This window comes from Biomphalaria glabrata, chromosome 14, assembly GCF_947242115.1.
Source record: "Biomphalaria glabrata chromosome 14, xgBioGlab47.1, whole genome shotgun sequence".
Taxonomy (NCBI): Eukaryota; Metazoa; Mollusca; class Gastropoda; family Planorbidae; genus Biomphalaria; species Biomphalaria glabrata.
Genome location: NC_074724.1, coordinates 30,179,829 through 30,204,569, shown reverse-complemented (window position 1 = coordinate 30,204,569; position 24,741 = coordinate 30,179,829). Strand labels below are relative to the sequence as shown.

Here is a 24,741-nt window from a genome sequence, read left to right as displayed (position 1 = left end):
ATGGATATTTCTTCACATGTTGGAATTGAAAAATAATGAATAAAAAAAAGTCATAATTGTCTTTAATGATATTTAATTGTTGTTTTTTTTTTTTTTAATATGCAGAAGAAGAGTGAACCTCAGGAAGATGACGAATGTTCTGAGGAATCTTTACGACTAACCATCAAGGCAGAGGTCAAGGATGAACCGGAGGACTCTAGGCAATGTGATAGACTTGTCAAACTTGCAGCTCCCAGCTTTGAAGACAATGAGGTAAAATAAAAATTTGCTACCAACCTTAAAAGGAGTTTGTTGAAATGGAAATCAGATTATAATAAAGTACTAATTAAAGTTCATAGAAATAAAAGCTATTTGTAGTTAGAAAATTGTATAGGCCTCAAGTTCATTTTATAACTTTAATTTTTGTAGTGATTACTTTATAGTTTTGTGACATAACCTATATATTGCATTAAATATCAGGAATCAGGGGAGAATGAACCAGATGATCCAGATAAATTGAAAGATCGAGGACCATCCCATGGAGTTGCAACATGTTATTCCCAAGACAACCAAAGCCATATGATTCATGGTAGTTAAAAACTTTTGTAGGCTTTGCTTTAAAGTACAATGACATTGATTGGTTAATCTTTTGTTAGGTAGTATAGTTTGAATGGCGGATCATCAAATTTTCACAAAGCTTATATTAACTCACTCTGCCTGTCTGGTAAAAAGTTTGAACATGTTTTTTTTCCCCCATTTCCCATTCTCAGATCAAGTTAAAACGTTGCACTATTATTTATTGAACCTGACAAGACATGAATCAATAATGAAAAATTAACCAATTAATTAATTGTTGTTGATTATAGTAATTTTGTTTGACTTGAAATAAGGGAAATAAATGCTACTTAATAAGTTATGTCGATGTATATATGGATTTAATCCCTGTATTAAGTTTCACCATTTTTTTTTTCTTCCACTTCCCATTCTCGGATCAAGTTGAAGATTTGCATAATCATTCATAGCTGATGACAACACAGGAATCAATAAAAAAAAATTACCGATTACTTAATCATTTAGTACTAATTAATTAATTTTAATTTTATTTTATATAACAGAAAGGGAGCTAAACCCTGTAATTTTCAGTAGTTAGTGGTTCTTTCCCTTAGATAAGCTTTGATTTTAAAAAGTATTCTATTTTCTATTGCTTGTTGTCTTGTAGTAATTATTATTATTTTTTAAAGTTTGGATTTGATATATTTCAGATTACCAAATGCCTGACAACTTTCCAGACTATTCTAACAACTCTTATGCAGGCCATGTTCTTCCTAGTAATAAGAGACAGATGGACAAGTATGACTGTAGTGAACCATACAAATACAGGCACCCAAATCAGAATGACCTCAGCAACCCAACATCTGCTGTGACATCTGTGGTAAGAATAAAATCTCAAACTATTACCCATTTTTAGCCATCTTGAAAGGGGGTTGAAGCTGCTGTTAGTTAAGTGTGATTGGTTTGATCTCTCAAAAACTAGAGAAGCTATTGAAAGTCTCATTTTGGATTCTTTTGTGGCCTGCAAAATTTATGTGCATCTGCTACTTTGTCTCTTAAAAAGGAACCTTTTTTTACTATTAAAATAAAATATGCACAAATTTTAAGAAAAAAATGCTGTCAAATATAGTAGGAAAGTGATCTAGTATTTTTGTTTTTATAAAGTCTTATAAAATTATGTTAGTTATGTTATATTCTAGTGTATGTAGGGAGAAAATATCTCTTGGTATTTAAATAAAAATAATTTGTTTTTCTTTTATTAGGTCAGTAATGTAAAGCAAATGTCTGGCGGAACAGTGGTCACCTCCCCTGAAATCAACAACCAAGATTTCTTCAGTAGTTCCAGCGATTTGGTGAACTTAGACTTCTGTAATGAGTTTGATGACTATGGTGATTACCAGGTTGAACAAACACTGGGCCTCAACATCAGTGAGAAACCATTTGACGATGGGGTCAGCGATGGATACCTGAGCGACTTCAACTCACCAGCACACAGCCCACAGGATTATAATAACTCTCCCATCGCCCCCATGTCCCACGAATCTGGTGACTCTGGTGTCTTTAGTCCCATGGGAGAAGACACTCAGGTAACGTTTGCTTTTGTTTTCTTTTTACTTTTTTTTTTTAATTATTAGGCCCTAATGTGTTTCTAAATGACTTCAGGCCTGTACATCAAAATGTACCATTGGTAGCATGCACAACATTTGCAGTAAAGCTAAATGTAAAGAATTACATGGAACCCCAGTCACTATTTCTATCTCTTTAGTGAAAGACTGTTCATCAGTATCAGAACTCCTGTTCCACTAATCAATTAAGCATAAGTTGTTCTTTTTTTCTTTTACAAAAAAAAATTTTGGCACACTAATTCTCTAAAAGAAAATTCTGTCTTAGTAAAGAAAAAAAGTTGGTAATATTGTGTAGTGATTTAAATGATGTGTTTCATAAATCTCATTGGTTAGACTTGTATGTCTCTGTCAATAACATTTTTTTTTGTCCACTGCTGTTTGTGTAGCAATAGATCTACTGACATAAACTATGGTTCTGTTGATTGGATTTTAGTTTTCTTCAAACTTACTTTAAGTTGATTGAAATAACTTTTAAAAAAAACTTTTTTATTACTTATTACTCCAGACTAAACTTAAATACTATAACATTTTCAGGTAAGAAGTCCTCGACAGACAAATGTGGACTCCTATCAGAGTAGAGCTTCTCCGTATCAGGTCCAGATGTCCCCACAGCAGCATCCCAGAATGTCCCCTCCTAACCAGAGCATTCTTTCCACCCCACACCATCAGTTCTATCAGATTCCCCAGCAGGCTTACCAGCCTCATCCAGCTGTCAATGTTACTGGGAATGTGATGTACCAGCACCAGATGAATGTCAATGTTTGCAATGCATCCCTCAAGTCACCACTGACCTGTCAGGTGTGTTGCTGTTTTTTTATATCTTTCATTATTATCTTAGTTTTGGTAAATTCAGTTCAAAACTATCTTAAAAATGGTTAAAGCTTGGTTTAAGGTGTTGTTGCCCATTGTAAGATTTACTTTGAACTGGAGGATAATCCTTTAACATATTGACTTTGTACTCGAGGATATTCCTTTAACATATTTGGAAAATATAGTCGTCTTTTGCTTTACAGATCTAGTAAACTGTGGACAACATGGGCTATTTGAGCTACCCTACATAAGCCTTCTTTCTTTATCATTACTGTTTTTCTTTTTTTAAAGGAGTTTTTGTTTCAGTCCATAATTTATTTGAATAGTAATACAATTTCTATTAATGTAACAATCTGATTTTGTGGGTATGTGTGTGCCTTAATTAATCTGTATCTTCATATTGTTGTCTGTTACTATTTGAATTTATGTCCCCTTTCCTTGAATTTATACCCCCTTTCTTTGAATTTATGCCCCTTCCTTTGAATTTATGTCCCCTTCCTTTGAGTTTATTTAAACTTTATTTATTTTAACTTTTTGCTGACCACAGGCCACTTTTGTGGATGAATGTCAAGAAGACTTCACACATCCTTATGTAACAAGCAATTTAGATCATCTACAAAATGCTCTATCAGTCATCAGCAATGACTTGTATGAGGAGCTGAAGATTAAGAAAGCCCAGTTGCCCTCCCACAACATTCCCAGGATCTTGGACGAGAATGAAAGGCAGCCGATGCTGACAGCTGAACCAAAACCTGCTTTAGAGGTTAGCGTTTAATAGTGTTCGGACTTGTAGAGTCCACTCTGATTTCTAACAATTGCACAGAAAAGGCCAACTATAATTTAGCAAATTGTAGACAATTAGTATTAGTATGCCAGCTTTCAGCTTGATCTGAAATTGGGGATGTACACATTTTTTAGCAGATAGACAGAGCTTTGTAATAAAACTAGTGAGAAAACTTTGTAAAAAAAAAAGATAAAGGTTCTCCATCTGTTTTTACAACTCACTCTCACTGTCTGTATGGTAAAAAGTTTTTATACTATATTTCTCCCACACCAAATCTCAGATCAAGCTGAAATTTTGCACTATTTTTTTCTTTTACCTCACAACACAAGAATCAATAAAAAAAAATAATTAAGCAATTAGTTAATTAGCTCTTGGAATTATTTTTTTTGTGTGTATCTTGAAGGGAAAGAAATCATACTGGACAGATGTGGTGGTATAAGTCGAATTAGTCCAATGGAGGACTCTTGAGCCCTGAGTGAACTTTTTTTTTAAATGCATTTAAAAAACAATCCTGTAAACATTCACCAAGATACCCTTTCTTCTCTCCCAAGTGATAGGATCATAGCGCATTGAGAAAGCTAAAAACTTAAGAAAAACTTTTGGTCAAAATATTTCTAATCGCACAGAATTGTTATGTCTAAGTCAATCATACATCTAATTACAAGACTGATCCAAACTTATGGATACAATTACACTTAATATAAGCTTTGTTTTTGTGTTTTTTTTTTCAAAGTAATTTTGAATGTTTTTCTTGTTTGTTTTTGTTCTGAACGTAGAAATCAGCTCAATATAAAAAGTCAACTCCACCTGCACAGAGCTTACCCAGCCCACCAAATCCAATGCTACCACCTACTGTGACAACCCTTCCCCAGACTGCAAAGATTCCCATTCCTCCTTTGAGCAGTAGTAAAAAAGTCTCGCCCATCATCATCAAGTCCCAAGGTTACCCAGTCTCAAACAGTTACCCAGTTTTTGTGATCAGCTCTAACCCTCTACCGCAGTCCAGGTAAAAAATAAGCTTTAGAATCCCGAAATAAATTGGTTTGATTTGCCTTTCACAAAACATATATAGGATTTAAACAAATAGTTTTGCTTTTGCTTAAGTTAACATTTTTACTTGTAGACATTACCATAAATGGAGAGAGATTGTGGACACAAGAATATTTAAATTGATATTTTAAGGGCTAATAATACTTAAGCAGTATGCTACAAAGATATTAATTTTTAGAAACAAAATAGGACACATCAGTGTTGGTCTATTTGTTAATGTTCATTAAATCAATGGGGCCAAGTCTTCGCAGAATACATTGAGCTTATTAGTTCATGAAACATGCACAGAAAGAATACATCTGCACCAAAGAAGAATCGAGATCTATGTACTTTTACATGAAATAAAGACATTGCCCTTGGCATCATGCATGTTTGAGACTCAGTTTCTACTTTTATTGCTATCACAGATTTAAAGAAATTCGACCCAAAACAATAAGTTCAACTAAGCCAGCCAATGTATGTGCAGAGAACACTGACTCCAACAGTAGCAACAGTAACATGTCACCACCTCCAGCACCAACAACCACAGCAACAGTTCCTCAGCAGACGCAGAATTCAAATAATAATAAAGGTATTTGAACTTTCAATGTTTTTGTTTCAAAAGCTCAAAGGAAGAGCCTTTTATTTTCCCTTGGTGCATACACAATAAAGTGTTTTTGAAAGGGTATGTTCTTTGAACCTCAGCATTAATACTTGCTAAAACTCAAGGGGGGGGGGAGGGCTGAGTAGTTAAGCACTTGGTGTCTGAGCCAATGGGTCTCTAGATCGAGTCTAGGTGAAGACAGGGATTTTTATTTTGAAACTTGGAATTCCTAGGATGTCCCTGAGTTCACCCAACTCTAATGGTTACCTGACGTTAATTGGAGACAGTAAAGGCAGTTTGCTTTGTGTTGGCCATATGACACCCTTGTTAACAATCTGCCATAAAAAAGGAACACTTTTGCATCATTTGCCCTTAGGTCATAAAGTCTGAAAGGGGTATCTATCACCTAATGTTGAGTACAAAATATAAACCTAATTCTTTAGGTTAAACTAGCTCTCTCTCTTTCACACTACCAATTGTTCTTTTCTTCAATAAAACAAACATCCTTGAATGAGTTGCAGCAAGATTTCTATCCTGTTTAGTCATTCCAAACAAAAACAACTTATTTGACACAAAACATAAATTTTGCTTCAAAAGTTGAAACAGTACAAGTTTGTACAAATCTAGATCACAGGCAGGATGGATTATGCATAGAAATATTTATATTAAACAAACATCAAGCTTTAATTTATTTAATTTATTATGTTCAAAACGTATTAATGCCTAAAAAAACATTGTTGACACTGTTTGAACAACTATTTGTTGACACTGTTTAAACAACTATTTCTTGACACTGTTTGAGCAACTATTTGTAAATGGACATTTTTTGTTATAGTTTCTCTCATCACCATAGCAAGAAGGATAGTAGCAGGCATGGACAGGAATGAGTTGATTAAGAAAGATGTGGATGGAGACACGTAAGTCTAGCTCTTATTTTTTTTTACATTAATTGTAGAACATTGTCATGGTAGATTTGTACTTAAGAAGTGTTAATTGGTTAACTAGAATGCTATAGGGAGGTGTGGTGTTTTAGTGGTAAAGTGCTTTCATTATATTAATGCGCCTCTGAGTCCACCCAGCTCAAATGAGTACCTGACATTAGGTAGGGAAAAGTAAAGGTGGTTGATTGTTATGCTGGCCACATGACACCCTTTTTATCCGTGGGCCACAGAAACTGATGACCTTTATATCATCTGCCCTAATAGACTGCATGGTCAGAAAGGGGAACTTTACTTAGAATATTATAAAAGAATTGGGGATGTTTACATTTTACAAATTACAGCTGTGACCAAAATGTAAGATAAGTTAAATGAAGTGTTTGTACATAATTTTTAAAATGTCATAATGCTCTTTAAAAAAACATTTTATTGTTTTGAAAATGTGTACACAAAAACAGCCAAGTATTGAATACGTTTTTCTTTTGCATTTTCAGGGTTCTCCATGTGTCTGTGTGTCGACCCAATTGTTTGTACTTAGTTCAAGCACTTTTAGAGAGACTGAATAGAGAAGGTCTGGATGATATGATCAATGCTCAGAACTACATGGGACAGGTGATTTCTTGTTTTACAGTTGTCGGATATAAGTTTTGTTTTCTGTTCACAGTGTGTCAAAAAATGTTTGGGACTTCCATTTCTTCAAGTCATTTAACCATTTTTGTTTATTGAGGAGTTTATCTATTCAGCAATACATTCATTGCATCCAACTTTCCTAGACTAGTTTATTTTTTTGGTTTTGGAATGCTCTGTCCACATGCTGTAGAAGTTCAATGCTTATTAAATCTTGACTTTATTATTTAACTCTTTAAATTTTATTTATTGAAATAATTCAAAGCTGACTGATAATTATTGGTTGCATTTCTCCTATACCTAGTTTATTTTTGCTTTTGGAATGCTTTGTCCACATGCTGTAGAAGTTCAATGCTTATTAAATCTTGACTTTATTATTTAACTCTTTAAGTTTTATTTATTGAAATAATTCAAAGCTGACTGATAATTATTGGTTGGATTTCTCCTATACCTAGTTTATTTTTGATTTTGGAATGCTTTGTCCACATGCTGTAGAAGTTCAATGCTTATAAAATCTTGACTTTATTATTTAACTCTTTAAATTTTATTTATTGAAATAATTCAAAGCTGACTGATAATTATTGGTTGGATTTCTCCTATACCTAGTTTATTTTTGCTTTTGGAATGCTTTGTCCACATGCTGTAGAAGTTCAATGCTTATAAAATCTTGACTTTATTATTTAACTCTTTAAGTTTTATTTATTGAAATAATTCAAAGCTGACTGATAATTATTGGTTGGATTTCTCCGATACCTCTGTTTTCTTCCACTTCATTGGGACTAACTGCTAATTGTATTAATTGAGAATGTAATAAATCCTGGTGATGGCTTCATTTACTTTCATCTTACTACTTAAATCTTTTTCTTTTTTTTCTTTTTATGTTTCAGTGTTCTCGTCCACTGTTTTATTTGTCATTATAAAGAAGGAACCACACTACATGATGAGACATTGTCTTGAATCATTGTGTTGAATTATTGTTTTGAATCATTTTCTCTAATCATTTTGTTGTACATGTCGCTACTGGGTCTGCATGTGAATCACTGCATGCATCCTTAATCTTCTAAATTGAAGACATCACTGCTATAGTTGACAACATATTTTCATTGTTATTTTCATACTGTCTTCTTTCAGACCCCATTGTACTTAGCTGTTAGCAGCAACCACCACAAAGTAGTCCAGCTTTTGATTGAGAAAAATGCAGATGTCAACCCTTTTGCAGAGGTAATCATTTAATGACTACTTGTATAATTTGTTACCAACATGATTTTATGTTTATTGAACTGTATGCTAAAACCTTTTAGCCTTTATATTATTATGCTTGTAATCGTATTAGCTTTAAAAATATATTTTTTAATTTCAACATGTCCCCAATTTTGTTTTTTTTCCTTAGTTTAACATATAAAGTTTTAGCTTAATAAACCCATCTTATTGATTGGATTATCAGTGACTAATGATGTAGAACAGTTTAGATAAAGCATGCATTCTGGTTAGTTTTATGTAGCATGCTATTACTATGATTCCTTTATAGTCAATTCTTAACTCTTCAAAAAGTTACATTTAGTGGTTTGTAAAAATAAATCTTAATAGCTAAGGTTCACAAATGTATTTTATGCTTAAATCATGCGAATTTTGACTTCATTATAAAGTCATGCCAATTTTGACTTGATAACAATATCATGCCAATTTTGACTTCATTACAGTGTCATGTCAATTTTGACATAATTTTAATGTCATATTGATTTTGACATGATTACAAAATCATGCCAATTTTGACTTCATTACTATGTCATGTTTATTTTGACTTGACGTGATGTGATTACATTGTCATATCAATAAATTGTTTTTAAGTCCATACCTTTAGAATAATTTCTTCTGTTTTTATAGTGCAAGCTCCCCAGTGGGTTGATAGAGAAATCTGCTGCCATACACTGTGCCTCCTCTAGGGGTGAGGTCTATTTAGAGACACTAAAGGAGCTGCTCAAAGCACCAGACAATCATGTTCACCTGTACAATTCTGATGGTAATTTTTGTGTTTCTTTCTAAAATTCTTTAAAAATTAGTACATGATTATGAGAGCTTGTAAAGAGCTTGGTAAGTTGTGGTTACTTAAATGTTGCAGTCTAGAATATTTTTGCATCGCTTCCAGGCATTTAGTAGCTAAACAAAACAAAGAAATCAGAATGCATTGGATGTCTGAATCAGAGGTTCTAGCCTAGTCACAGCTAGTTTAGTCAGCAATATGAGAATAATAATAAAATTTAAATTTTCTTTCATTGAATCACTGTATTGAAAGAAGCGTGTTGGTATTGTACAGTATAGTTGTACTACTTAAATTTTTATCAATGAGTTCTAAACCTTCATCACATTCAAGTGGGGGTAGACTAGCCACTTAATAGGAAAAGTGGCACTTATTTATATGCTCAGTGCATACTGTGCCTAGTGTCCTAACTGTCCACTTGTGTGGGATGTGGAGGAAAGTGCTAGTGAAATGTTAGCAAACTTACTTTCTGTTTGTAAATTGAGCTGTAAACCTTTGCAGTAGTCATCTGTATCCTTACCGCAACTATTTGAATAGATACATGGCTGGCCCTGTTAAACATGAAATAAGGTTGTATATAACTTTGCTATAGTGAAACACACATGCTTCAGAGTAATGCAGTGTTTTCAAATTTAAGTTATATCATTCCCTTTCATGAAGCTAAGACCCATTTGAGATAAATACATTCGCCAAGTTGCTTTATATTGATTACATTGCAAAGGCTCTAATGGTTTCATTTTTTTATTGCCTTAGAAGTATTTAAAATACCCCCTTTCTTATTGTCAACTGGATTTCATATTAATTTTATTATTTGGGCCTTGCGTTTTGTTTATCTTAAAATTCTGGGGTTTGTTTATCTTAAAATTCTGGGGTTTGTTTATTTAAAAATTCTGGGGTTTGTTTATCTTAAAATTTTGAAAATTCTATTGTAAAAGTGTTCCTTTCTTGTATATAACTGTTACATCTTCCTTATATTTAAAAAAAAAGGAATTATCAAATGTTGTATATCTTAGAAACTATTTAATGCTTATGTTTAATATTCAGGTCATACACCATTGACTTGCGCCATACTCTGCCATGGTAAGGTAGAAGCAGATGGCTCCCGCCTTAATAGCATCCCCATCATACAAACTCTGATTGAAGCTGGAGCAGATCCCAACTTACAGGTAAAGACATATGCAGCCATACCGATAATTCTTAAAGCATGTAGAAAGCTACAAAGAAATGAGCTTTTGAACAGAATAATGATTGTATGTAGATAATGGATGAATTGTTTTCCCCCTTAGAACAGAATTAATTTTGGATTATTCTCTTCTATTCTGAGCTCTCACTTCTTGAAACGTATATGTGAGCTGTTTCCGGCCAGACACCATGGCTATTTTGATAATTATTAGGGTTTATGTGTACAGATCCTGGTCTTCATTATTATACAAGTAAAGGAACCCTTTTTAGATCTATGGGGGCAGATAATGTAAAGCTCAAAGAATCCTCTAATCAAATCCCAGTCTTCACTGAAACAGAAACTCGAGATCCCTCAGTCTCGAAGCCAAGTGCTTTAAGTTTGTAAAATGTTTGACATGTCTCGGATGTTCCTTCAGAGCTGAAGATAATTTACTTCCTAGTCCAAACCTTCCGCAAGATGACGGGGGATGGCAGCGGGCAGGGTATAAACTCAGAACCATCAACAAATCTGAACGACACTCCAGCGCCCATACCGCACGGCCAGGCAGCCCCCACCCGTGCCCTTCATGACTATATGCCACATTAATCTATTTCTTCTGATACCTGTTTTTTTTGTAAGCTAAACTTATTGTCATTTTGTTCTTGTAGACTCAGAAAAGTGGTAAAACATCATTGATGTATGCCTTGGAGAGTAAAGACATAGATTTGATAGAGAAAATATTTCAGCTGGTGGACCCTGTCAAATTATCTTCTTATCTGAAAAGCAACGTAAGTTTTCACAAGTAATTAATCTATACACACATAATATATTGTAATAACTTAAGGGAGGCAACTCAACGAGACATAGATGTTTATTTACACGAGGACATCACAAACACTTAGTAACGTCTGCCTTTAGTACAACATCTCCATATTGGCTTTTTAGACTTGGGCGGAAATCGTTAGTCTCTTATGTCAACATCCGACTTGTCTGGTCACTGATAGTGCGCACCTTCTTTCTGCACCATCTTGGATGGCGGTGCGCATGGCAAAGTCATAACATTGCCCCCGTCTTAGCACTTTTCGTCCCGAAAAGAAACACTGCAGCTGAGGTTTGACAGTTCAGGTGGAGGTCGATCAGTGGGAGCCACAGGCGGCAGGGAGCGTGTTCCCCACGAGGCCATCCGCATTGTTTTCTTCCAGTGCCGCTTTCTCTTTCTCCAGTCGACCAGGCTGTTGTTGCGATAATGACGTGGCCGTTTGCCACACAAAGAGATAGGGTCGAGCACTGTTTTCTTCAGCACAGCCGTTGATCGGACACGCTGTCTCAGCAGACCTTCCCGACAGACGCCTCTCAAGGGAGCTTCAGGTTCGCTTGCAGCCACGTTGCAAGCAAAGTCCAATGCACCGAAGTCATCCTCAGACAACAGTCTTACGTCCAGAAGATAGGTCTCTTCAGGTTCAAGTGGAAAATGTCTTTCTCTTGACAGCTCAGATTTGGAGTGATTTGATTGACATTCATCTATGCCAATGTCGATGATGATGGTAGAAGTACATATGCGCTGTTGGTGGTTTTCTTGGCATCTAAATTCTATGTGTGAAGCGCCGCACGTACAGTTCATGCTAAACTTCTGGATGCTGTTGTCAAGCTTCGAATTTCCCTCGTGAGCACCGGCAGATAGGCAGAGGTCTTTAAAGTCCACAGCAACAGGCTCGATCGCAGACCCAACGTTGTCTTGATCTGTCCGGCTCATTGAGGTATTGGTAACAGGTACAACAGGAACAAACGCTTCAGGCACATAACAGACTTCAGTTAAGGTACTGGTAACAGGTACAACAGGAACAAATACTTCATTTGTCTCCTTCCGTTTGACTCGGTACATATCGTTGAGATCATCACAGCAATCGCCATCACGTTTCTTGTCTTGATATAAGTCACAACCACAAGACTTGCCCACAACACAGACACAGACGGCGCTCAAATCCCCAGCGTCTCCGTCACCACTGTTTGTGCAACCACAGTCTTGACCACGCAACTTCTTGACCAACGAGTCTACCGGCAACTGCTCCTTTACCAACAAGTCTACTCCTTCTTTCAGCTGAGACACCATTTTATCTACCTTGTTCCCCATACTTTTAATTTGTTCACACATTGCTTCATTTATCTTGCCAATAAGCTCATAAATCTCCGGTTCAATTTCAAATAAGTAGGTATCTGGATCTTCGTCTTCATCTATCAAGGCTTGCCGGAGACGAGCTGTAAGCACATTCTTGGTACCACCAATTATCTCATATCGGTTACGAAGTTCCTTCCTAAGCTCTCTAACCGAGAGTTGGTCTAATTGTTTCAAAGCTGCCATTGTAAATCCTACCTCCTCTCGTTGAGTTGCCTATAATCCCACTTCTGAGACCAATTGTAATAACTTAAGGGAGGCAACTCAACGAGACATAGATGTTTATTTACACGAGGACATCACAAACACTTAGTAACGTCTGCCTTTAGTACAACATCTCCATATTGGCTTTTTAGACTTGGGCGGAAATCGTTAGTCTCTTATGTCAACATCCGACTTGTCTGGTCACTGATAGTGCGCACCTTCTTTCTGCACCATCTTGGATGGCGGTGCGCATGGCAAAGTCATAACAATATATATATATATATATATGTATACATATATATATATATATATATATATATATATATATATATATATATATATATATATATACACACGCCACACATTTCTTACTTTTAAATTGTATGTTTTATTGTGAACCCTGACAAAAAGGATGTAATAATTATTTTAAAATATTTTTAAAAAATTATATTCTTTTTCATTCAAAGTGCAGACAATATGTGAAGGATCCTCTGAGCTTGATCAATGTTCTTAGAATGCTAGAAAGCTTAGTTGAAAAGATTATTGAAGTATAGGAGTAATTCAATAATAAAATATATTTTTCCTCCTATAATTTTATTGAAACAAAGGGGAGGCTACTCTACATTTGTTCATGATGATCCAATACACAGACCTATATATATCATATCTAGACTGGAAATGGATATCTTTTAACACTACAAAAAATGTTAAATTCTTTTTAAAAAGATGAAACGTAGCATTGTTTTTTAAAGTAATTTTAAGAAGTTAAGTTTTTTTTCAACCCTAACCTATGTAAATAAATAAATTATGGCTTTTATATAGCGCTACTTTCATGGTTATAGCATACTCAGAGTGCTTTGGTCCAATCTCAGTTGTGGACCAGTGGGGGAGAGGTGGTATCTAGGAGAAGGTTTTTCTGTGTTGCCTTTAGGCACTCAATAAACAAAACTCTACCCGAGTCGGGTGTCGAACCTCGAGCCCCCTTCATAGGTAGCCAAGCCAAACTAAGTTCAAGCGCACTTAGCCTCTCGACCAGGCTTCCCATGTAACATCAAAATTATTATTTTGCAGTTTTCAGGTACATAAAAACAAAATCAATCTATTTAAATGTACATAAGATGACTAAAATCAATAGACATGAATTATTTCGATCTAGGATTTCAAAACATTATCTTAATGGAAACTAACAGGAAATTGCTTTATTTCATGAATTTGCGTGACTTAATAGTTCTGTAATTAATGCAGAACAATCTATGTGAGTTAATCAATCACAGATAAGAATTTGTTTTCGTTTTCCAGTCTGCATATAATATATATACAGGTCTGTGATCCAAAATGTTTTTGTGATATGTTTCTTTAAAGGTTATTCTCAGTTTTAAAAAAATATGCATGTCTCACAATAAATGAAATCAATAGAAATTTTCTCTTTGTCCCTTTAGGCCTTTGATGGGTCAACATGTCAGAAGATAGCTGACTCCTTGAAACCTCATCTTAGCAAGAGGGACCAGATCAGGCTTACAGAGTGTATGAAACCGAAAATCCAGCGCAATGTCTAAACATGAAACAAAGCCACGGTTATCACTTATTAGGGTTTCAGATTTTGAAATGTTGATTTTTCTGTTTTTCAATTCTCTTTTCGTTTTTACTAAATGGCAATTGAATGATTTTTTTAAGGGAAAAAACGTTCTCTATCATAAAGATATTGTTTATCAACATAATAAGGCAAGAATATAATCTTATAATGTGCTAGTGTTCCATAAAACATAACTCTTTTAAAGTTCATTCACTTTATATTTTCTGACATGTGTTTGTTATTATTAGTTTTATCCAAAACAAATTTGCGAAATTAGTAAAAAAAAATAAAAAATCTCAATTTATTGAAACTGATAATGACATAATATCACATCTTCTGATCAGTGTTCCTGTACATAAATGTAAATAGCAGTGTTGGTGCAATTAACCTTCTCTTCATGCACTTGTATTGGTGTCAGAAGTATCAATCAATGTACATAACTCTCTTTATTTCTGACGGAAAAACATTTCTGAGTAATGAAGGTTGATGAATCAAAAATATGTACAATATATTTGCATAACCACAAAAGCAAATGTCTGGTGAAGTCATTATTTGCCCGGATTTGTTTTTCAAATTTTTTTTTTTTAAATAACTCGTCATTTAATGTGTGTGTGTTATCAGTAATGATTATAATATAACGTTCCCCCTTTCAGACCTTGGGTCTATAGGGCAGATGATGTAAAGATGACCAGAGTATTTTATTAGAGGATAGAAAAAAAAGGATGTAAATAAGGGCAGCACCAAATAGAAATGGATCGCTAAATTTTGTTTCTTTGATGAGTTGTTAAAATAAAATATGTCGCAGTGATTTTGTTTTTATTTGGTCATTGCGTATTAACAATTTTTGTTTTTCTAAGTTGCTCTGTGTTATTTATTTCTTAAGCATGTCTATACTTACAAAACATATATACATATACATTTAAAGGACTGTAAATTTTATTATTTGTATGCCGATATTCATTCAAGAGTCATCGCATGTCATCCTTACTTATTGTCAGTTTGTCGCTCATGGTTGATGACTTAATTGTTAATTGTGTGACAGTTTCAGTCAAAATTGCATTAGAATCTAATTGGGATTTGTACAAGCTCTGTATATCAGCATGGCTTATTAATGGACATAATTAATTAGCCAATTAATTATTATCTTCCACATTCGTTTGTATTGTTATTGAACGCCATGTTTTCTACCCAGTTCATTAGAAACAAAACGTTTTTAAAGAAATGAAAGTTCCGTTTCTGTTATTGTTCTAAAAAAAAAAATGAAAGTTCCGTTTCTGTTATTGTTCTAAAAAAAATGTAAAAGGTTACAAGGATTGTCTTTCATGCTCTTGTTAAAAACAAAGTGTCATTTCAATTTGTTTTTTTTTTTTTTTTTTTTTTAATGTGCATAAATGTACAAGTAAATTTTTTGCCAATTAAGGTTTGTTCACAAAATTATACATCCAGGGTTTTGTGGATTATATGTGTTGTATACTTTGTCATTGCTGGTTACATCAGTAGTTGTATGCTGACACCTTACCATTAAGTCATGGTTAAAGTAGGTTTATAAAATGTTATCCTCAGAGCTTGAAAATTGTTTGCTGCCATTTATATATACATTTACACACACACATACACTGTGACCAAAAACTGTTTGATTGTAATTAAATTCACATGAAATATTATCTAGAATATTACTGCTCAATTAAATTATAGGCACTGGATAGAAAATAAATGTCATATTGGTGTTTTAGGTTTAATTGTTCAAAGAATCACTGCCTTTCATTACAGGCTTAATTCAGAAATACCTTGTTGTTGTTTTTTATACATAATTATCATTTTGCATTAGAAACTTAACATGGGTCAGGCTGAAGAGCAGCCTCATGTGTTTGCCATTTTTATAGGTGGCATGTTAAACTCCAGGCTATTTCAATTTTACATAGTCTAAAAAAAATGTTGAAAATATTTCTGAAAATGCAAATTTTAACTTTTTCAAATGTGTCTTGTAGTACAAAAGTCAAATTCTCACATAGATTGAGACTTCCATTATCCTACAGATGTGTGCTTTAAGGCGGTGCTGTAGAGATATAACAAAAAAAAAGTAAATGCTGTTTTTTTTTGGTTGTTTTTTTTAACCCTGTAAACATACAGAAATATTATATCTGTTCAATTATCTTTATCCTTATTTGTAGGGAAATTGAAACACAAATGTATTCTTATTTTCTTTTGAATGTTACAGTAAATGTGCCATACATATTAAAGACGATGCTTAAGAGTACAGTTCGGTTTACTGTAAAGTTGCTAAATTTTCTATATATATTAATACTTTTTGTACATTTATCATCGTTTATTTTGTTTTGTTTGGATTGGTGTTGCAAATAACTTTTATTTATGCTCTATTTTTAATTATGAACACACAGACTTGTATAGTGTTAGATATTGTCCAATGATGTGATAAACCAGAAACACTAACGTTCAGTGTTCTACTTTTACAGATGTTGATGAATATTTGTTTACAATATAAATTTGGTCTTGATGTAGCTCTCTCCTTCTCTCTGTTGATCCAATGAACTAAGTTAAAGTAAGGATTTTTTTTTTTTAATTTGTTGATTCTACACCCCACTACCTCCCCTCTACCCTTTCACTCCTTGACCCCATTGCCAGTTAGGATTCAGTTGTAGGTTCTCTCTTGATTTGTATGCATTGAATTTTCAGTGGCATTGTTCAATTTCATACGTACTTCTGCTAGCCAGCTTTTTTTAAATTGCTGAGCAAAACTAAATATGTACATGTGGTTTTTAATATGTTTAAATCTAAATTGTATAATGAATATAGGACCTAAGTGTGCAGCACTGTTGCTTTTGTTTTGATGTATCTCATAACTTTCTCTATATCACCTTACTTATCATGTTTCAATGGAGTTCATGTTTTTTTTTTTGTCTTGAATGGTTTTACTTATTAATGTTACCTTAGATTTTTTTAAAGTTGAAAAACAAATTAATGCCTGATTAAAAATTATATGTAAAATGTCTCCCATAATAAAGGAATGTTTAAAATATATTTTTTTTAATTAGTGTTATAACTCGAGCCAAAGATGACTAAACTAAAACATATCCTGCAGTGTTACTTCACAGCTATGTTACTCTTGAACTATTATATCATGTAGAGAGAAAATCTAAACCAATTCTGTAAAATTTTGAGTATGTTGCTAATGATCACAATACGACTCTATCCTTCCATTACACATTATTCTATGTATATATTTCATTCTCATGTAAGTACCATACATTAAACAACCATTTTAACTTATCATTTCTTTTTTTGTTGTAAACCTTTTTTGTTTCTTGAATTTAAAGTACAAGAGAAATTATCATGGATGAAAAAATTGAAGACATAGCTGGATAGTTTCCTCTTTTTTTAATATTAATTGAACGGAATATTAATAGCAATGAAACGTAGTAGTTCAACTTTGAGGGATACAGTGATGTATTAGAACTATTCAGTTATTGTCGAAAGTCTACTAGAGTGTATTATATAGTGTACAAAACTATGTCCTGGAGCTAATCAATAAAACTTATTTACTCTTCACACTCTCTTTGTTTCTTTGATTCTCTTTGTCAATCAAGTCGCGAGTACATTCATGTATGAAAAACACTGCTCTGTAAGTAACTACATTACCTTTATAAGATCTACTGGCAATAATATTGCCCGGGTGCCCCATTAATAAAGTTAAAAGTAAAGGTCACCTTTCAGACCTTGTGATCTATAGGGCAGATGATGTTAAGGTCAAGAGTTTCTTTGGCCAATGGTTAACAAGCAGGGTGTCTTGTGGCCAGCACAACGACCAACCGCCATTACTTTCCCCAACTAAAATCAGGTTGAGTTTGGGTGGACTCGGGCGCCCTAAATAATCCTGAAATTTGTGTCTTATTAATGAGGGAAATGGGACGGTACATGGGGAATTCAATTAGCGGGTTACCCGAGAGTTTGGGATAGTGATTAGAAGAGGGCAAGTCTATGATAAAAATAATAAGGCTTGTCATCGAGTCCGAAGATTAACGAGAAATGCAGTATTTCCCGTGGCTATGCAGCCCCAGCTGTCACCTACACATTTTTCCACATCTAGGGCAAGCATAACCATTGTCAGCCGGTGGTCGATTAAGATTTTTTTGCGCCGTCTGCGTCTGTCCTCGGCAGCGGATTTTCTTTTGGTCTCATATGTGTATCCTGCGGCCTTTGTGAGTGACCTCCAGCTGTCTCGTTCTGAGGTCGCATGCAACCAGATAAAGACCTAGAGTAAAGCAATCGTGCAGATACAAATTAAGGCCATGATACTCTATATTGTACCAGTGCCATGTTTGTGTCTGTGTGTGTGGGGGACATCTTTTGGGAAACCATTTCTTTGAGGAGCGGTGTGGCTGATCATAACTTTTGGCTGCCTGGTCGTGTGGTATGCGCTCAAGACAACTATGATCAAGCCTTCTTTCATACCCCCAAATGCAATGAACTCGGTTCCATATGGCGCCCGCATCGGAAATCCTTTTAGCTTTTCTATTAGCACCCTTAAGACGTTTCCACATTGGAAAGACTTGGAGAATGGAAAGCGTCTCCATTGATGACGCAATTTTGTTTGGATATCTTGAACAAGGGAAAGAAATCCCAGTTGACAGATGTGGTGGTATAAGATGAATTAGTCCCCTTGAGGACTCGAGCCTTGAGTGACTATTTTTTTTAATGCATTAAAAAAAAAACGATCATGTACCCCCCCCCCCCTTTCTTCCCTTTCACAACTGGTCTAGACACGTGATAGGATCATAGCCCAGTGAGAAAGCTAAAAGCTAAACAAAAACAATTGGTCGTGTGGTATGTGCTTCGACTGTCGTTCGGTTGATTGCTGGCGCCGGATCCGAACCCTGTCGACTGCCATCCTTCGTCTAGGACTAGGATGTAGCCTAATTATCTTCAAATCTGAAGGAACATCCGAAACATGTGAAACAAACAGATAAAGAAAAGTTGTAAACAGGTAGGTCTCAATACACAAAGATAAAGGCAAATTGTAGAGTTAATTTTAGTCTTAAATAAAGGAATATTTTTTTATTCCTTTTTCCACCAGAGCATTGAGCGGGTGGTTCAAGAAAACCAGTGACTACCATTAGTAGAGATGTAGCATCTAATATACATATTGGTCTCGAGATAAAGGGTGCGCCTAGATGTAGCCTACCAGCTACCACGAACTTGTAAAGCCGCCTCTGCCAATTTTCTCTATACCTTTCATAATGTTATTTACTCATTTTTGATATCTAAAAATATCTTGTTTTTTTTTCTTTCTTTCTCTTTTACGTTGTAGCCGCGCACTTTTATTAATAGAGCTAGATACACCCCTAGAAGAGAAAGTCTGTGTTGCTAATAGTAACCTGGTCAACAAAGCAAGATCTACAGACCTATTCATCTACTTACTAATCCAGTCCTTGTCGCAGTCAAGGCGCAAGATTAGGTGCGGTCAAAAATGCAAGGGTTGTTCCTCTTACTTTCAAACTCGACTGTAGAAAATAGTTCTTGTCACTATTGAATCGATCGATCGGTGTATCGAAAGCGTCCCCCCGTTGTTTGCCTAGTTGCACCAGGGTATTGATAGCTTCATTGCGACACGTAGCGGGAGGATATTTTGGATACCGCTGAATACTTCTGCTAGTGAATTTCAGAATGTTTTGTTTCGTAAAGCAAAGCGTGCCATTTCAAGAATGCACCTTTTTTAAATTGCAGAACCTCTAGCCTTTGAACTGTCATGGGCTAATAACTAATGGACGTAGATCCCAAGCTCTTTATAGCATGCGTTGGTAGTACCGTAGTAAGCTTATGAAAAAAAAAACAACATAATTTAAACCGAAAATATCAAAGGAAAAAAATGTACCGATACCATAACAGTACCGGTACACTAGCAAAAAATAACATCATAAAAAAAAACGAATAATTTCTAAAACTACAATGTACAGTGGGCTATAAAGGTGCGATCTTGCATCTCAACAATAAAAAAAATTATTGACATGTTTAGTAAAATCTTTTACAATAACAACCAAATATGATAAGTAATTATTAGATAATAATAAATAATAATTATGGGGAAAAGTTATGGCTGCCTGGTCGTGAGGTTTGCGCGCTGGACTGTCGTTCGGATTTATCGATGGTCGAGGGTTCAAATCCTGCCCGCTCCCATCCCCCGTCGTCCTGCGGGAGGTTTGGACTAGGAAGTAAACTATCTTCAACTCTGAAGGAACATCCGAAACATGTAAAACATTTTACAAACAAACATTTTATACTTATTCAATTTCATCCTTTATTAAGCTGCGATAACTTTGCTCTTAATAACTAATTAAGAAAAATTTTTTTATCCCTTTCCCCCCCCCCCTTTTTTTTTTTCCCGAAAAAAATCTGGTTAAGTACATGTATAAATAAATGAAGGGGAGAAGATCGTCAACGAATCTTGCATGGTGCCCCAACGTTACAACAGACTAAGGGATAGGTAAAGGCAGTGCTTTTTTTGGTGACGGTATGCACCGGTACTGCGTACCGCGGAACCTTTTTCAATGTGGGGAAAAAAATTATTACTTTTCTAAGTATCTTGTATTTTAACGTTTATTATAAATGTTTTAATAGTTAAAAGTTAGGCAATCCATCACTCAGTACCGGCAGCTTTTTTTTTTTTTTTTTTACAAAACAAAAAGCACTGGGTAAAGGTAAATATATAAATCTCCTCAGAGTATATAAAATTCTATTGATAGGCATATAGGTCCTGAACAATGCAAGAAGGCGGTGCGCAATATGTATGTATTTATTTAACTCTTTAATCAATACATGTGGGAATACCCGATGACGTATGTCCAAAATATAGATTGGCTAGATCTCCAAGGACCATTCCTTTAAATACGACAGCAGAAGTTGTAAGTGATCCATTAAGTACAAGAGCAGTACTCATATATGTTTGAAACAATTGGTCATCAGCGCTTAATTCAGGGACAGCTTCTCTGCGTACACCCCTGGTGGTTCTTTGTTTAAGAAATAAGTTGACAACTATTAAACATCATTGCTTAATCACTCAATTCTTGTCATCAATGAGCCACGAGGGGTTGTTGCAGAAACGCCGTCCTTGACTTTCTAAAGCAGTGTTTCTAAAATTGTGCCACTGAAGCCTGCCATAGCCAACAGCTAGACAGTCTTGGGGAGCGCCCCACAGTTTGAGAAACTCTGTTCTATGGATTAGCAAGATAACACTACTCTAATACGATGTTGCAAAATCATTTAGGCTATAGTCGAGACAGGACAGTTCGAAAGCAACTGTAAGTTTCGTTGTTGTTGAGTCCTTAGCCCTAGACAATATGTTTGGATCTGACCTATTTTGCAAGCTGGAGATAAGGGTCCCTTGTTATGGTGGCCTAGATCTGTGTGTGCGTCGAAGGACAGGGATGAATCTTGAGAAACTCCAAGGTAGCTAATGGATAGTTTGAAACTTTTAGTGGGGAGAGTCTCTTCGTACTCGAAGGTAGAAGCGTTCCTCGCGGTGGTGGAGCGCCTTCTACAGCTCAATGTAAATAGTTTTATACAGTGGGTTCCATCCCATTGTAGTCTGGTCAGTCATCAGAGAGGGCTGACTTTTTAGCGGCAACGTGCACCATAGATGATGAACCGTGCACCCTTGCGAGTGTACGATCCCAAGCCGACACCCGTTTGTTGGCACATTGGTTCGACAGTTGGGACGCTTTCGATAAGGGCCGAGAGCTACACAGGCAGATGAATAGACCAGACCGAAAGGACGCGTGGTGGGAGCTCTGCCGTGCGGAACAGGCAGTCCTAGCCCAGTTCCGAGTCGGGCACTGTCCAATAGGCGCGTACTTTGGACGGTGGAAGGAGAACTACGACACACGGTGCCGCCACTGCGTCGAGGAGACGAGACAATAGAGCACATTCTTTATGAATGCCGAGCTCTGCATGAGGGACGATCGGGACAAGGAATTGAGAGAGAGAATACTGGTCCATGTGCGGCAAAAGGTCTGTCCTTGTACGGGGATAAGGCGACCTTACAACTCAATGCCCGCTTCCTCTTCCGTGCTCTAAGGGAGTAATTCTCAGCATGGTTCGTTACTAATGGGGTTTCTGATTCGTTCTCGAAGAAATAAATGCGGGTTCCTCAATTCATTCTCTTTTAAACATTTTTTTTTTATTAATTTGCATTCTCTTCATGGGATCAAAATTCGAATAGTTGGAAACTGTGTGGACTGCCTTTTCAAAAACGTCTCTATCAATTTTCCTAAAAATTTGACAGTTGATGTATATCTTTGGGAAAAAAAATAGCTACCTAATTGGCCACACAGTGAAAACTCTTGTTTGACCGTTATACATTTTTTTAACTATAGGCCTAATCCTATTAAAATTAAATTTGGCTTACACCATTTTCTTTTAACACGGCTTTAGAGGGAATTATCGCACTGGACTAAACTATTTTATTGTATTTAGTAAAAAGATAAATTATAAGCGTAATGAGTCCTAATTGATTCATTTGTGCACCGACAGACTGACAAATCACTAATTATGATATTTAACCTACTTTCCGTGGAAGAAAAATGCGAAAATTAATCAGTTACTACTTTCCGTGTGCCTGTCACAACTAAGCATCCTGACTATCGAAACAGCAGCTCTTTAATTTACCGAAAACGAGTTTTTGTTCTCGATTTCGACCAAACCTTTTTTTTTAAATCCGACATTTGTAAAATTACAAGATTATACGCCCGTTTACTTTTTTGTGCGTAATTTCCACTTCATTAACTCAAGTCAGCTCAGTCGGTAGAGTATGAGACTTTCGATCCAAGGGTCAGTGGTTCAAATCTCTAATTGCAGGATAACATTTTTTTAAAATTTACATATATTTATACAATATATACAATATACATATATTTAATTAATTTTTTTTTTTTTGCATTATTCAATTTGAGTAATTCGATCTTTAGTATAATATTATCAGCGAATTGATTTTTTTCCCCAATGTATTTCCCTTGTATCTGAACATTTAATGCGTTCATTGCGCAGAGGATCTGTAAAAAAATGGAAAATTTGAGACCAAACCGAATCTTCAAATATTTCATATTTAGCAGACCCATTTTCCCCATGGTAGAACGATGCATATTAATTTCAGTTTCCGAATTCTCCCGAAGACGCAGCCTGCACCAGGTCATCTTATTTCGTCTAGTAAAGAGCATAGAAAATTCGGATTGCACGGAATTAAGAAACTCTTGAAATGTTCTGTGACTAAGCATTGAGGACTGGTGTATATTAAGAACAGTTTTACAAAGAATAAACATCAAATTCAAAGTCACTTCATTGAGGCACAATGAGCGTTCACAAAATGTTTTGTGTGAAAGAACAAGTCTTAATTAAAATTAACATGAGACATATGATTCAATTTATATTAAAAAGGTTCAATTTAGACATCGTGAGTGAAATAGTTATTTGTAACTATTATTACAAAACGTGGTGGTCTGGATAAAACTTTCTTCGGGCCGGATTCGGCCCGCGGGTCGTAGTTTGCCCATCACTGGTCTAGTCTATAAATATATATAAATACTTCTGTGTTATTGATTTATACTTGGAACTATTCTACCATAATTGATGTCATAATTCTATATTTAGTTGTTTTTTTTCTGCTATTGAAAAACAAAGTTGATTTTTTAACACGCCAACCGCATGCAGGATCTAGGGACATTCTAGTCAATACATTCTGTTTTATAGTCGGGGAAAATAAAACAAGTTTACTTTCTGTATGTATTTTATGTATGTAGAGTAAAAGTCTATGGATCGATGACAGAATAATCTTAAAAGTGGTCTATTTATTCAGAGGTACAAAAATACTACACGAATGAAAAGAAAATGATTTGAATTCAATACTAAGGAAGACTTGTCAGCTGAGATTACCGCAATGTATTAAAGCATGTAATTCACTTTTTGAAAATTAAAACTATGAGCTAACTGATAGACCAATTTTTTGTTCAAAATATTACAAATAAGATATATAAAACTTAAATTTTTTTTATTAAATTCTTCGTCGGATTCAATCTTCAATGTTCCAAATCTATACTCACCTGGCTTCTTATAGGAAGTAAGGACAGATCCTTCAGTAAGAATCTCAATATCAAGACTTCTCTCTTCTACAAGTGAGGACAATATAAATATATAGTTCGTCCATCGTAGTTCGATGATGACCACTTTGTCATCCAGGGGGCTGAGGACCTTGCTCTGGGGTTTTGTGCCTCCTCGTGTGGCTGGTAAGATCTATGTGAGCCCGGAATGTTCGGCTGCACACAGGAGAGAACAACAGACAACCTAGTGACCATCAAGTTTGGACAGTTTCTAAACACTGTTAACCTTCATTGTTGTGTGAACCGGAATCTTACTATTTTGTCTTATGTGTTGTTGGTAATGTCATCTCTTCTACTGAATAAACAAAATACTCACCTGGCACAGAAGGTACCATGATCAGCACAAAAAAGTTTATTCTTTATAATTTGAAACAAGATAAACATTAAGAAATAATGTTTAAGACACAATACCTTTATTGTTAAACTTCATATATAATAAAAATAATGTTTAAATTTTTTTATTAAATACGAACCTGTGAC

The 24,741-nt window shown here is 35.1% G+C and overlaps 1 protein-coding gene across 2 annotated transcripts in view; it reads left to right on the top strand.

Annotated features, from left to right (window-relative positions):
- The window catches only part of LOC106062450 (uncharacterized), a 28,028-nt gene extending 13,779 nt beyond the window's left edge, over positions 1 to 14,249 (top strand). For both annotated transcript variants that reach the window (XM_056009764.1, XM_056009765.1), the window contains exons 3-17: positions 106 to 252; positions 460 to 568; positions 1,242 to 1,411; positions 1,794 to 2,117; positions 2,691 to 2,954; positions 3,514 to 3,729; positions 4,527 to 4,756; positions 5,208 to 5,371; positions 6,219 to 6,300; positions 6,816 to 6,933; positions 8,080 to 8,169; positions 8,833 to 8,968; positions 10,031 to 10,152; positions 10,817 to 10,936; positions 13,965 to 14,249. In XM_056009764.1, the coding sequence (XP_055865739.1) occupies positions 106 to 252; positions 460 to 568; positions 1,242 to 1,411; positions 1,794 to 2,117; positions 2,691 to 2,954; positions 3,514 to 3,729; positions 4,527 to 4,756; positions 5,208 to 5,371; positions 6,219 to 6,300; positions 6,816 to 6,933; positions 8,080 to 8,169; positions 8,833 to 8,968; positions 10,031 to 10,152; positions 10,817 to 10,936; positions 13,965 to 14,081 (2,409 nt within the window). In that variant the 3' untranslated portion in view covers positions 14,082 to 14,249. The remainder of the gene's footprint in view (positions 1 to 105; positions 253 to 459; positions 569 to 1,241; positions 1,412 to 1,793; positions 2,118 to 2,690; positions 2,955 to 3,513; positions 3,730 to 4,526; positions 4,757 to 5,207; positions 5,372 to 6,218; positions 6,301 to 6,815; positions 6,934 to 8,079; positions 8,170 to 8,832; positions 8,969 to 10,030; positions 10,153 to 10,816; positions 10,937 to 13,964) is intronic.
- Positions 14,250 to 24,741: the final 10,492 nt, after the last annotated feature.